Here is a 14,501-nt window from a genome sequence, read left to right on the forward strand (position 1 = left end):
CCAACGAAAGATTTGGCACCTTCGGGTGCTTGTGAGGTTATGTCTCCCCGGATCTATGGTAGTCGTCCAACCCTTTTCATCGCCTTCTTCTCTGGACGGTGGCATGTTTCCTATATCGTTGTCGCCGACATCTTCTGGCTCCGACCAGTGACTTTCTAGTTGTTGCTTAACAACCTTATTCTGTCTCCAACGGTGTTTTGGAGGTCAAGAGGAGGCATCAACTTTGCTCACGACACATCACCGGTGAGTATAGAAGGAAGGTGGTGTTGATTTTCCCAAAGACCAGTGTGTAACTTTTAGTCTTTTTTAAAAAAATATTACGTTAGTCAGAAAGCCCGCGAAGACATAATTAAGTAAAGCATCAATTTCCCCATAAAAATGAGTTTTGGGCAGTCCATAATTGAACTCAAGTTTTGTATTTTGCGCCCTAAAAAAATACTACTAGTACTAGTTTGCTCAACTTTGTACTGAGATTTATCTGCGCCGTCCATTCTTCCATGGACCAGCAGGATCGACTTACTTTAATTGCCAGTAGCATCCCCGCAGTTGAACCTCCCCTCTCTCCCCAATTCTCCCCGCCCCCTGAACCCAAACAAACCCTAGCTTACAATCCCGATCCCACAGAACCCATTTTCGCCATGGACGACTCCAGCGACGGCGGAGCCACCGCCGGCGGCACTAAGAAGAAGCCTTCTGCGGCGGCCGCCAAGGGGAAGGCGACGGGAAAAGGGAAGGCCACCTCCAAGGCGGTGCCCAAGGCCAAGGAGAGCAGCCTCCTCAAGCAGAGTCAGCTCCTCGAAACCCCCCTTGTTCTTTCGTTTTCTTCTAGAATTCCGTCCTTGCATCGGTTCTATCGGCTGAATCGGGTCCTTTTGGGACTTCTGTGTTGCAGAATCGCCCGCAGAGTTCTTCGCGGAAAACAAGAACATCGCTGGTTTTGACAATGTGAGCTTGTTTAACTCGCTGTTTGTGTTTACTCTGGCATAGTGGTCGACATCACTGCCTTTGAGGCTTAGATAGATGCCATGCCATTTATTTGCCCCTGGATTAAGCGCAGTCTTGTTTGAAATTGACATGAAACATACTGCGCGGAACTGGGCTAAATAGGAATGAAACTGTCAATTAAAAATTGATGGATGAACAGTAATATAGTTTTGAAGATAATTTCTGTTAGTTGTCAGCAAACTCATTTCAGTGACTTATAATACTGGGCAGCCTGGAAAATCTTTGTACACCACAATGCGGGAGCTAGTTGAGAATGCTCTTGATTCAGCTGAGTCCATCTCCGAGCTCCCCGATATAGAAATTACTATGTAAGTGCTCTTCAACAGCATTTCTATTATCTGGTTCTTTTTCGCTTGGCAATGTTAAAGAACTCTCTGTGGATTCTTCGTATGTCTTGCCAGAGAAGAGATCACTAAGAGCAAATTCAACACAATGATAGGACTAGTTGACAGAGAGCGTGTTGATGAAGCACTCTATGATGATTTTGAATCATCTAAGGCTCGTGAGGTAATACTACCACTTGCAAAAAATTAGTAGTTTGGTCATCATTAGTTAAACAAGGTTTGCATACTGATGATATACTTTCCATATAAATATTTTATTGACACCCATTTATCTGTCTGGATTATCCTCCTTTATTCTGATACTACTGTAAAACTTCTCAATACTTAGAAACGCCTAGCTAAAGAAGCACGTTTCCAAGAAACTCAAGCCAAAAATTCTGCTCTAGGGAAGAAAGTTAAGGACACTCCAGCTGCTCGTGGAAAAGGTCGGGGCGAGGCTTCATTTTTTAGAGTGACTTGCAAGGTATTGTCCATAATGACTTAACTTGTATGATGAGAATCTATCTTAGTATCTTGTAAACAATCTTGAATGTTTTGAGTGTGTAGGATAATGGCCGAGGTATGCCGCATGAAGATATCCCAAACATGTTTGGGAGAGGTAAGCAAGCTTTCAATAGGATATTTTCTGTCAGATTTATTTTAGATTAAAACACTGAAGAAGGTATAATGGCATGCTGTGCAACATCACTGGTATTATTAATATTTTAATGCAGTGCTATCGGGAACAAAATATGGTTTGAGGCAGACGCGTGGAAAATTTGGGCTTGGTGCTAAAATGGTAAAATTTCTTCACACAATTAAATAGGGAACCTTTTTGTTTGTCACAAACGACCCCCTCATAAGAAGGTATAGCATCCATTCCTTTTGAAAGAAACAATGGGATCCAAACATTTGGCTGAATTTTGCCCTTCTCATAACAAAGTTTAGGACTTGTTTTCTCTCTTTTGGTTCATAGCTGACTATTTTCTTGTTTATATTGGATAATGAAAATGTGCAGCCATGCAGTATTGTTGGTAGCTTGGAGACATTGATCGTCTTGTGCTGCTTTTCACAATCCTTTTCGTTGTGTTCCTGTACAGCCATATTAGAGATACGATTATAAGAAGAAACGAAAGTTTGAACTACAGTTGTAAAAAGAAAATCAACATTTTAGTTATAACGGTTGTCCTATTTTCTCACTAAATTTGTGTTTAATCTTCAATAGTGAGACATGTACAATTATGTTTTACGCTTGTAAACTTTGTGTTCTGATGGTTAAGCTGTCCCATGCATACAGAATGTGTGTGACATTTTGCCTCAGTTGAGTAAGAGTAACTAGCTGCGGTAAGCAGACTTTGAACATTGGACCTGTAATGGATATTCTGATAGATGATTATCTTATTCTGTTACTCTGTAGTTATGAACATGTTTGCAGTTAGGAGTTAATACTCTTTGTTGCCTGTTCTGTCTAATTGAATTGCACTGCACAAATTCCAGTTAGTTTAACGTGTATTAAACAGGCACTTATTTGGTCAAAGATGAGTACGGGCCTTCCTATTGATATTAAGTCATCGATGAAAGGCCAAGATTATATCACGTTCTGTCGACTTGACATAGATATTCATAAGTAAGTGCTGCTTCTTGGTCAATGCTCTGTGCAATACAGTGAATGACTGGTCATTACTGTTTATCTTCATGTAAGTTGATTTGTTAACCTCTGCAGTTTACCTTGACTAATAATGGTAAATCCTACTACCCAGAAATGTCCCTCACATTCATTTACATGAGAAACGTGAGAACAATGATCACTGGCATGGGGCAGAGATTCAAGTTATTATTGAGGGAAATTGGACAACTCATCGTGTGAGTAGGATCTCCATTTCTTTCTAAAAACTGAAATAGTAAACTATCACTACTAAGCACATTTATAATTTATTTTCTGCAGTCAAGGATACTACATTACATGCGACAGATGGCTGTCATTACTCCATATGCTCAATTCCTATTTAGATTTCTCTCAGATGCAGCAGAGTATGCATTTTCTTCTCAGTACTTCGTGTTTTGCTAAATTAATAATCTTCTAATTCTTTGCATAAAATGACTCTGGTTCTTGCAGAAAAAATTTGACGATAAAATTTGCGCGAAGGACAGATGTTATGCCTCCTGTCCCACTTCTGACAAAGCATCATCCATCTGCTGTCGATTTGCTGCTGATAAAGCGCTTAATTACAGACACTACAAAGCCAAATCTTTTGCAGTTTCTGCAACATGAATTTGTGAATATAAGCAAAGCACATGCTGACCGTTTAATTGGTGAGTTACTTAGTTGTGTGATATGCAGTGTGCTGGGGTTTTCGTGGTGGCTGTGGTAGTGGGGTTGTCAGGTTGAAAATCAAATAACTTAGGCACTATCTACTTTTATAACCATGTATTCTATGGTTCATATTTCTAAAGTGATATATTTTGAAGATTTGGAGTAACAATACCTTTAGTGATTACATATGTTCTTGCTTTGTACATGGTTTTGAGTTCATGTGTTGCTATTTGCAATATACTATACTTCCAGTCAAATCATTTCTTTGTGAAGCCTGTCTGTTGAGTTAAATATATATAGTGGTACCGTCATTATACTTTGTTAATCTACCTATGGTTGATACCTTTACCAATTTTATTTTGCATATCACAAATATCCAATTTGACAGGGGAAATGGGGCCTGATTTTAGTGCAAAAACAACAGTCAACAGCCTTACATCACAACAGTTAGTACGAATACATCAGTTGTTTCGGCAGGCTAAGTTTGATGATCCCAGTGGCAATGTATGCATCCCTTTCCTCCTTGATTTGTTAATCACTCATCAGCTGCTTATTGGCTAAATCTTTCACAAATGCACAATTAGCGATCACAGTATAGAAATCAACCAATTCTGTAGTGTCTTAGCCCTGCAGGTGAATACAATTTACGTCTAGGTATCATAAAAGAGCTGCACCCTGATCTGGTTGCAACACACGCAAGCAGGTATAGCATTTACTCAGAGAATGTCCCAGATGGTGTTTCTATCTTATTTTCAGTTCAATTATCCTAATGTCATAAGGCTACCCCTCTGTTTAGCCCTCAGGTTTTTGAAGGGCATCCGTTTATTGTTGAAGCCGGAGTAAGCATTGGTGGAAAAGATGTTAAACAAGTAAGAAACTGTTGTTTTGTATTTCTCAAGGAGTATTTTCTGTCTCTGTCATCTTAAAGAATATCCTGGAAACATGTTCTGTCTTGCTCCTTTTGTTGTTGGCTGGATAAAGGAGGAACCACATACCTTAGCAGCAGCCACGAAGTTCAGGATGAGTTAGTTTTATTTCAATGAGTTTTGTTCCAGTGTTCCTTTTGAAGAGAGAAGAGAACTAGTTTTTGTGACGTAGTCGGCTCCCATAAGATGACATGGTTTTGGAAATTTTCTATCGCTAGCAGTTAGTGATCTAGGTGGATTGGATAGTTTATTTTGTTAGGGGCCCTCTCCACAAAAGGGGGATGCCAATCTAGTTCGGTTCAAGCAAGAAACAATCAGTGCCCTATCCCAGTCAATATCTGTACACCTCTTCCCTGTATGTCTGCCCCACTGGGCCACGTATCTATACTTCCCCACCATCTGCTTGGTTCCCACCCTCCTTGCTGTTCTTATCCTCCCTGTCCTGTATTTTTCTTCCCCAGTCAAGTCTACACCCTCTCCTCCTATGTCCCCACACTCCCAGCATTGAACACCTTTGTTTTCTCGTAGCTGCTTACAGTGTGTGATGGCAGCTATTGTGAATGTCAAAATTGATAGTAGTTTATTCTATCATTTCTTATTCCATATGAAGTGTCTGTTAGATTTCTGCTGATGCTCTTTCATCTGTTTTTTTCTCGAGTGCATTAGCATATGTTATATATATAGTCAAACTCATACAAAGGACTGTTGTAAAACAAATAGTGATCCATTTTTTATATGAAAAGTGCACCCTTATGAATTTGCAACTAGCAGACGACAAAATGTGTGGCCATTTGTTGACATCAGTGTGGCCCATGTGGTATTAAATAAAAAAGCTACCTGCATTTTTAAGATACCCCTGAATCGTTCCATTTACTGATTTAGTGGATAAACTTTTGATCACACTGCTAAACCTATTATTTGTGTTAATACTTAATACCACACCCCGAGCTCCAGTCTAGGGAACCACCTTTCCATTGTTAATATTTTCCTTGCCGAGAAGATTCATGCTAAAACAATTTCCTTCTGATGATAGCAATTCTTACATTTTTTCCAGGGTCTAAATATTTTTAGGTTTGCAAACCGCATACCACTTCTTTTTGAACAAGGTGCTGATGTCATCACAAGAACTGCCCTAAAAAGGATAAAGTAAGTTTTTCCTGTTAGTACTTCTGTTGTACTTCAGATGTTTGTCTCTTCCATTACTCTCGTCTTCCTCTTCCTTTTAGTTGGAGCATCTACAAAATTAATCAGCAGCAGGACAAGATTGGTGTCTTCGTGAGCATTGTCAGTACAAAGATACCTTTTAAAGGAACTGGAAAAGAGTATATTGGGGATGATATAACCGAGATAGCAGATGCTGTCAAGGTATATTCAGACTTTCCTTATTTACTGTCATTGTATGGTCATCTACTCATCTGATAGCAATCTACTTGCACCTTCAGTCAGCTCTTAAGCAGTGCTGTGTCCAACTGAAGTCAAAGATAGTGAAGAAACTTCAGGCTCGTGAACAGCAGGACAGGAAAAGGAACCTGAACAAGTAACTCCTCTGCCACAAAGTTTGTATTGGATATTCTTTGGGGATGTGGTGATGTCTAGTTTGAGCGTAGATGTCAGGCTGTTTGTATTTTTGCTATGGCTATGTTTTGAATCAGGGCGTTTGCTCAATCATGCATTCAGTAGTGCTTGTTGAATGTTGATGTTGGTTAATAAACGATGCGTTGCGAGATTTAGGCTCACTTCGGAAATTTAGGGCAGTCTTTCCTTAATTTTAAGCAATATTTGTGTGAAAGAACAGGTGGCTGATATTCAAAGACTGATTTATGAACATGCTTTTTGACGCTGACACCAGATAATCCAGAATTAGACAAGGTCTTATCTTACTTTAGTGATTTCTTATTCACAGATACATTCCTGATGTGGCAAGAACAATTATGGAGACTCTGGGAGAACTTGCAGACGAGTCTCCCCCCAAGAGGCCACGGTTTGACAAGGAAGACGAGGAACTCCTCGAGAAAATAAATTCGGAGGAAGTGACAGAAATGACTTTGAGAGATTGCTTAACGCAGCATGTTGAACAGGTAAGGGCAAACCTAACACTCTAGCATAACATAAACCAAAGCATGAAAGCAATATGCATTATATATTTTTTCGTCCCGTGCTCTATACAGCCGATAGTTTTGCACCTTTCTGTGACTACACTGCTGTCACATAAAAGTCATATCTGGTTCACACAAATCTATTACCTCCGTCCCAAATTTTTTGTCTTAGATTTGTCTAGATACGGATGTATCTAAACCTAAGACAAGTAATTCGGGACGGAGGGAGTATATCTTTATGAACTTACATTATAACATCTTAAAACTGTCAACTGCCTTTCTTGGTGCAAAGGTACTTCCAGTCCTGAATCCCGGCATATAGACTAAAAAATGTTGTACTACCTTTCACCGGTTCTGATTTGTTATCGTAAGATTGATCGATCTTGTTTGCCCCGACATCAAACCAGGTTGACTATGAAATGGCACTGGAGTATGCCATGCAGAGTGGCGTGAGCGAAGAGCCCCGTGAAGCAATCTATCTGAACTCGCTCGACGGATCTTACAAGTTCGTCGACTTCCAGAGCCCTGCTTTCGTGTTTAGGTTCATCCCGTGAGAGGGTGCAATCGACGCGCGCCCTTCCGTTCTCAGTTTGGTCGACAATAATGTGTTCCCATGGAACGGCGCCGTACACAATTGTGTTTACATTTTCTCCATTGTTACTGGTATGATTTGTTATTAGGCTGTTCTAGCTCGCAGCTGAGTGTAGAGAGCATAAATATCGCAAGTGGTTTTAGGGAAGCCGCTGTAATTGAGGGTGTAACTTTTTTTTAAGTGTGAAAACATTCTGGATTGTAATTGTATGTTGCATTTGTCGAGGAACAAGCATGTAAAAGTACGTTGGAAAGATTCTGAAGTGATTAGTATGTAAAAGTACACTGGAAAGATTCTGAAGTGATTAGTATGTAAAAGTACACTGGAAAGATTCTGAAGTGATTTGATGGGCACCTGATGAATTCATTCTAGTGATTACTATATTCTCGCGACCCCAAATTGCTAGGGGACTGTTGATCTCATCTAAAGTTACCCAGGAGGTCTCGGGAAACCATTAGCCCCTACTAGCCCAGTTGGCATGTTAGGGCGGCCGAATTTCGTGTTTTGACCCTTTTTAGAAAGTATTTCAGGATCTGGTCCTGGTTTGAATTTTTTTTAAGATTTGACCCTTTTGCCTACCGCCAGGGCATCTGGTAGGGTTAGATAGCCTACCGCCAGGTCCCATGGCGGTAGGAAACTTATCCACATCAGCACGCGGAGACGGCGCCGTCCCCCCTCCGTCGCACCCTACCGTCATGGGCCTTGGCGGTAGGCTGTCTAACCTTACCGCCAGGGGCCCTGGCGGTAGGGTGCGGGGCAGTTATTTCGCCCGAGACCGCGCCCCTTCCCTTCTCCCCACCCCTCCCCTCCCCCAAGTCGGCAGTTTCTCCTTTCTTTCTCCCCCAAGTCGCCCCTCTCTCCCTCTCTCATCTCCTCCACTCCCCCCTTGGATCTTCACCGATTCTTCACCGTTTTGGCGGATCGAGATGGCCCCGAGGAGAGAACCGTAAGCTCCTCCGATCCCTCCAATTAGTTTTTGCAAACTTGCTACCGATTCGACGCATTATTTGCTTGAAATCCCTCATGTTTTTGAACTTAGATTGATTTTTTTTCACCTAAGATTGATTGTAGTTGTAGTTCTTAGTTCTTTAGTAAGTAGTGGTATTGGATATGTACTCTAATCAATAGTTCATATGTTAGTGTGAAGATGAACCCTAGTTCATAATTTTTTTTGTTAAAAAAATTATGATGTATTGTTGATAAAGGGATGAACCCTAGTTTGATGATGCATGTTGATATCATGATATGCTCTAGTGTGAAGATGAACCCTAGTTTGATGATGCATGTTGATATGATGATATGAAGATATTGTTTGGAAAATTTTGTTTAAAAATATGAAGCTATGATGTATGTTGGAGGTTTTTTTTATATGATGCATGTTGATATGATTTGATCCATCATGTGTAGTAGATGTTGTTGGAGGAATATGCTTAAAATTTGATCTTGATATGATTTGAGTTCATTGTTTGTTTATGTATGCTTATGCTTATGGTGCTTTTGTTTATGAAACTCTATTAAGGCGGCCACCTCTTGCGGACAACATCGGCCCACGGTACTGCATGCTGGACTGGGCATTCGACAAGGGTCATCGTGCCCGTTTCATAGAGAACGGAGAGGTAAGTGATATGAATTTTTTTTATCAAAGTTCTCGGATTGATGAAAATGATTTCCTAACTTTTTGGCGTTCACTTTTTAACAGACGCTCCAGCCACTGCGCATGAGGGGTCACGGGGTTCATGGGCATATGGACTACGACGAGCGCTACGCGCCGTTCTTCAAGAGAGCCCGTCTGTTGGGTTTCGTGCTGCAGTTCAAGCGTCAGCCGCCGACGCTTGTCCACACGGCTCTCACAGCTCTAATTGACCGTTGGAGACCGGAGACCCATTCTTTCCATCTACCATGCGAGGAAATGACGGTGACCCTAGAGGAATGGGGGATGATTACTGCAATGCCGATCGAGGGTCATGCACTCACCGGTCGAGTGGAGAGGGCCAACTGGCAGGAGAGGGTCACCACCCTCATCGGCGACTGCCCCGGTGCGAAGAGTAACCGTACATCCGGTGTGCCGTTGCCCTGGCTCTTGGAGCACCGGAGGACATGCCCCCAAGGCGCAGATGAGGCGACTGTGGAGTTGTACGCGAGGGCCTATCTGTGGTATATTCTCTCGGAGGTCGTGTTTCCAGACAGCTCCGGGAACTCTGCCAACTGGGCGTATCTGTTCTTCCTAGCGGACTGGGATGCAGGGTACAGTTGGGGGACAACATCTCTCGCCTACCTATACCGTTCGGTAAGAGAGTGTCTAATTGCGTACCTACCTACGAAAGTGTGTCCATGACATTTTCTTATATCTGATCCTCATTTGATGTTTTGCAGCTTGACGACGCAACGCAGAGGACGGGAGACAAGTCCAATATGGGTGGCTTTGTCTGGGCCTTCTCCATTTGGATGTGGGAGCGGCTGCCGGTGGGGCGTCCGGAGAAGTTGCCAAGACGCCCATGGGAAGACTATGGCGAAGAAGGCGACGAGACTCGAAACCCCACCGTAGCTTACGAGTGGGACGTTGTCAAACTCTACACGGGCCTAAACAAGACTTCGTACAAGACCTACACCAACGAGTTGGACGCTTTGACGCATACGCAGGTATATGAACTCGCACAACACCTTTCTCTTTGATTCCGCTATTGACCGAGAGTGCGAACTTACCAAGGTATATGTAATAGGTAATCTGGTGCCCGTATCGACAAGAACGAGAGTGGGCCTTTGATCTGAACGTGATGTGCGATGCGGACCGTGGTATCTGGCGGTGCATCGTGCCCATGATCTGTGTGTACGCCGTCGAGTGGCATTTGCCACAACGCGTGGCCACGCAGTTTGGGATTTATCAGCATACCCCACCGGGCCAGCCCACCGATACCGGCGGCCACGCGCTGCACCTGTGAGCTCTTTGTTCTCCGTGAGATTATCATGTTTCTTGTTGCTTATGATGATCTCATTGCGCTTATGATGATTCTTGTTGCTTATGCCTTGCAGGATGAGCCGGCAGAAGAATCAGTCGATCACAAACTGGGGAGAGGAGCATAAGACTCATGTGACGGAGTGGAACCGATGGAGGTGGCGTAAAGACGTGGAGAGGAGAGTGACTAACTGGGATGATTACCTGGGCCGACACATGAGGTGGTACGATGATGGCCAGAAGCACCGTCTTCGTCTCAGGCCTCGATGGACGGCGGAAGACATCGCGGAGCTGGAGTGGGCTGACCCCGATGAACAGGCATACCAGACCGGCATCAGAGACATGCACAGTGGATTTAGGGAGTTTGCACCCCTCATCAACAGAGTGGTACGTTTGAACCGACGGTCGTATTTAAAATATTTTATTCGTCAACGTGACTGACTTATGCCGTTGCAGTCCGGTGAGCTGAACAGATGCATCTTTGAAGCCTCAGATGCACTAGGTCATCTTCCCGGGAGCGTACAATCTGAGACCAGAGTCAGGGGGACGATGAAGGTACAATTTCAGTCTCCTCGGAACAGATGCATCTTGTTCACTTGCAGTCAGTCGATCTGAACTTATTATGACCTTGCTTCATTGTGAGTGCAGAAGTTCGTGCAGCGTTGTCGCAAGCTGGTAGGGCTGCTTGGGTGTGCTGGAGCTGGGTCAGTTGAAGCTCATCAGCCTGTAGCCACACAGGGTATCATCGGCTCATCGAGCCATGCTCCCTCGTCGTCTAGGTTGGTTGGAGAGGAGGAGGAGAAGGAGGAGGAGGAGGAGGAGGCCATATATGAAGAAGGGGAGGAGGAGGATGAGAGCAACGGGGAGGAGGAGTACGATGAAGATTATGGACCTCCAGCAACTCAAATGTCTCAAGCATCTCAGCTGCCGAAGAAGAGGAATCCGAAGAAGAAGGATTTGCTGAGTCCGGACCCTTTCCAGAGACCGGTTCCTCGATGGCCCAAGAAGAAGACCGAAGAGCATAGTTCAAAGAGTAACGAGGACCGTGCCTCCAAGAGGGGAAGGAGCAACTGATTATGCTCTTCGATAGTTGGCTCTTTTAGTTTCGTTGAACTTCGTTTGATTGAACTATTCGGGTGGTTATGAAGCTACGTGGAACTATGTGTTTGCTATTTGTGGATCTATGTGTTTGCTATTTGTGAAACTATGTGGAACTCCATTTACTAATTAGTTGAAGTTCGTTTGAAATGTTCTATGCACTTCAAATTTGTTAATGTGTATGTGATGCCCAAGTTTAATTGTTTGAGTCTGTGATATTGTTGTCATATTTGTGAAAATTGCTATAATATTATTGTCATATTGAATTTCAAAAGAAGCAAGCAAATGAACTTAAATTCATAAAACACAGGACCCTACCGCCAAGGCCCCTGGCGGTAGGGTCAGACAGCCTACCGCCAGGGCAACTCAATTCTTCATTACAGAATCGTTACACTGAAAAAACAAGACCCTACCGCCAAGGCCCCTGGCGGTAGGGTCAGACAGCCTACCGCGAGGGAAACTCAATTCTTCGTTACAGAATCGTTACACTGAGACAGGAACCTACCGCCAGGTGCTCTGGCGGTAGGTTTGGACAGCCTACCGCCTCCTGGCGGTAGGTACTTATCCACGTCAGCGCAGTCAAACGGTCGCCGTCCCCCTCCGTCGCACCCCTACCGCCATGGGCCGTGGCGGTAGGCTATCTAACCCTACCGCCGTACGCCCTGGCGGTAGCAAAAGGGTCAAATCATGAAAAAAATTCAAACAGGGGTCAGATCCTGAAATCCTTTCCAAAAAGGGTCAAAACACGAAATTCGGCCTGTTAGGGCATCTCCAACGCTGTCCATCAAAACGGACACCTTGCTGGTACTGTGATGCATCACTCGTTGACGCTACTGGCGCTGCGATGCAGCACTTTAGACGCTGCAAGCTGGCGTCACAGCAGCGACTTTCGGTGATGCTGCATGGGTGGCGACGATGTTGTGTGGACTGCTGCAACTGGAAACCGGGGATTTGCAGGTGTTGCGAGCGACCGGCTCTTCCGATGGGTGTGCGACTCTTGCTGTGAAACGACTGCTGCGATGTTTTTTTTGGAAAGGAACATACTAGTATTCCTTATGATGACAAACTGGCTAAATCGCCGGCAACAGAGCAGTACAAACTCAGGGAAGTGGCCTAACCAGATCTCACATACGCCACTCCCCAGACCATGACCATACGCAGCTATAGTGTGTGCTGCATTATTACAAGCTCTAGGACATACATTCAGTTTAACATCATCAAAAGCTGCATTCAGTTGGAATTTTATCTCCTGAAACAAAGAACCTAGAGCTGATCTATCATACTCCTGGCTTGTTATAGCCTGCTTCAACTCCATAGAATCCATTTCAAAAATTACACGACTAGCTTCCATGCTTGACGTTGCATTGATTGCATACAACATGGCTAAAGCTTCAGCATGGAGGGCACTTGATACATATTCCAGGTTTCCTGCTCCTGCAGCCAAAATCATACCATTACTATTCCTCAAAGTAAAACCCGAGTCACCGGATTTTGATGCTTCCTTAAACGCACCATCGGAGCTTACTTTCAGGAATTCGTTTGCCGGGGGAGACCATTTTGCTGTGGAAGTCTGCTTCTAGATGCTCCTCTGCTTCTTAAGATTCCTGAAATCATTAACATGATAGTTAATAGAAGCTAGAATTTCATCTGGTGTTTCCATCGTGTCTCCTGCATTGGCCTTATTTCTTTCGTGCCACCATAACCAAAACATGACACACACCTTTATGCTCTCCTCTTCCGTCAGGTAAAACAACTCATTGAATAAGCTAAGAGGATCGTTGCATAACATTAGCTTGTTTCGAATATTATTCATTTGTTCTAAGCTCCACAACCGTCTCACCATTTTGCATTTAAGAAAACAGACCTCGTCACATCTAAGGCACACTGGGCATCTACTATCTATTTCCATGCCTCTATTCTCCAGCTTTGTTCTTAATGGTAAGCTATATGTTGCCATACGCCAAAGAAAATGGAGGACTTTATTTGGGAGAGGTAACACCCATAGTTTCTTCCATTCAAAATCAATTGCCTCCCCATTGCTTCTTGAACTAGACGGTTGGCCATGTCTTGATTCACGTTCTATGTTGTCCACTGCTACCTTGTAGGCTGACTTCACTGAGAAGATCCCCTTTTTGTCAAAATGCCATGCAACTGAGTCAGGTGTACGATCATAAATGGGGATCTGCAAGATTATCTCAGAATCTTCTACATTGAAAGTTTGGCTCACAAGGTTGACATCCCAACTGTTTGTCATTGGGTCTATGAGGTCAACAACCTTAGAAGTCACTTTGTCTCCCACGTAATGAAGTAACTCTTCTAGTAATTCCTCTTGGGTGCCACGGGTCTGTCCAGATTTTTGATGTTTCGTCCATTCCCAACTCTCCAAATTATGCCTTTTTTAGAAATTGCACTCCTTTCAAAATACTACGCCATGCATACGAAATCCCCTTCCTTGGCATATCTTCAAGTATGCCTCTTCCTGGGTGATATTTAGCTTGCAATATTTGGGCACATAATGATGACGAGTTCTGAAGTAGGCGCCATCCTTGTTTTGCCAGCATAGCCATATTGAAAGCATGAAGGTCCTTAAATCCTAGTCCACCCACTCTCTTCGGTTTAGAAAGCTTCTCCCAGCATGTCAAGTGGATTTTGTTACCTTTATCCATCTGGCTCCACCAGAGAATCTGCGTATCATGGAGCTAAGCTCGTCACAAAGATCTTTTGTCAGATCAAAGCAGGTCATAGTGTATTCTGGGATTGCTTGGGCTGTAGCTTTAATTAGAATTTCTTTCCCTGCTTTTGATAGAAGTTTCTCTTTCCAACCTTGTATCTTTCCCCACACTTTTTCTTTAATATACTGAAAGGTTTTAGACTTTGATTTTCCAACATATGCTGGCATCCCAAGATATCTTTCTTTCAAGCCTTCCGCTGCAATACCCATTATATCCATCATCTCTCTATTCTACCTTTGGTTGGTGTTCTTACTGAATAGGATGACTGACTTTTCCTAGTTTATTACTTGGCCAAAACAAACTTCAGATATCTCCAGCATATCATTGACTGCATGGGCATTCTTTTCATTTGCTTCAAGAAGCAACAATGAATCATCTGCAAAGAGCAAGTGGCTCACACTTGGCGCTTCCGTACATAATTTGATTACCTTCAAGCTACCTTTTCTTTCAACATCATATAGC

At 43.3% G+C, this 14,501-nt stretch overlaps 1 protein-coding gene across 1 annotated transcript; it reads left to right on the top strand.

Annotated features, from left to right (window-relative positions):
• The first annotated feature begins 525 nt into the window (after positions 1 to 525).
• On the top strand, positions 526 to 7,594 carry LOC123111610 (DNA topoisomerase 6 subunit B). The gene is made up of 19 exons (XM_044532432.1): positions 526 to 786; positions 893 to 945; positions 1,216 to 1,313; positions 1,407 to 1,512; positions 1,678 to 1,812; positions 1,896 to 1,947; positions 2,063 to 2,127; positions 2,849 to 2,955; positions 3,089 to 3,191; positions 3,274 to 3,359; positions 3,445 to 3,641; positions 4,031 to 4,146; positions 4,260 to 4,345; positions 4,439 to 4,511; positions 5,623 to 5,714; positions 5,795 to 5,933; positions 6,011 to 6,105; positions 6,472 to 6,646; positions 7,072 to 7,594. The coding sequence occupies exons 1-19, from the start codon at positions 639 to 641 to the stop codon at positions 7,216 to 7,218; spliced, it is 2,073 nt and encodes a 690-aa protein (XP_044388367.1). The 5' UTR covers positions 526 to 638; the 3' UTR covers positions 7,219 to 7,594.
• The last annotated feature ends 6,907 nt before the right edge of the window (positions 7,595 to 14,501 follow it).

The sequence above is a fragment of the Triticum aestivum genome, chromosome 5B (assembly GCF_018294505.1).
Source record: "Triticum aestivum cultivar Chinese Spring chromosome 5B, IWGSC CS RefSeq v2.1, whole genome shotgun sequence".
NCBI lineage: Eukaryota > Viridiplantae > Streptophyta > Magnoliopsida > Poales > Poaceae > Triticum > Triticum aestivum.

Bases quoted from the DNA above. Each gene is read 5' to 3' on its own strand.
- LOC123111610 (XM_044532432.1), top strand. From the start codon at position 639: ATGGACGACTCCAGCGACGGCGGAGCCACCGCCGGCGGCACTAAGAAG. The intron at 787-892 runs GTCAGCTCCTCG...TCTGTGTTGCAG, and splicing joins GAGCAGCCTCCTCAAGCAGA to AATCGCCCGCAGAGTTCTTC. The intron at 3,360-3,444 runs GTATGCATTTTC...TGGTTCTTGCAG, and splicing joins TTTCTCTCAGATGCAGCAGA to AAAAAATTTGACGATAAAAT.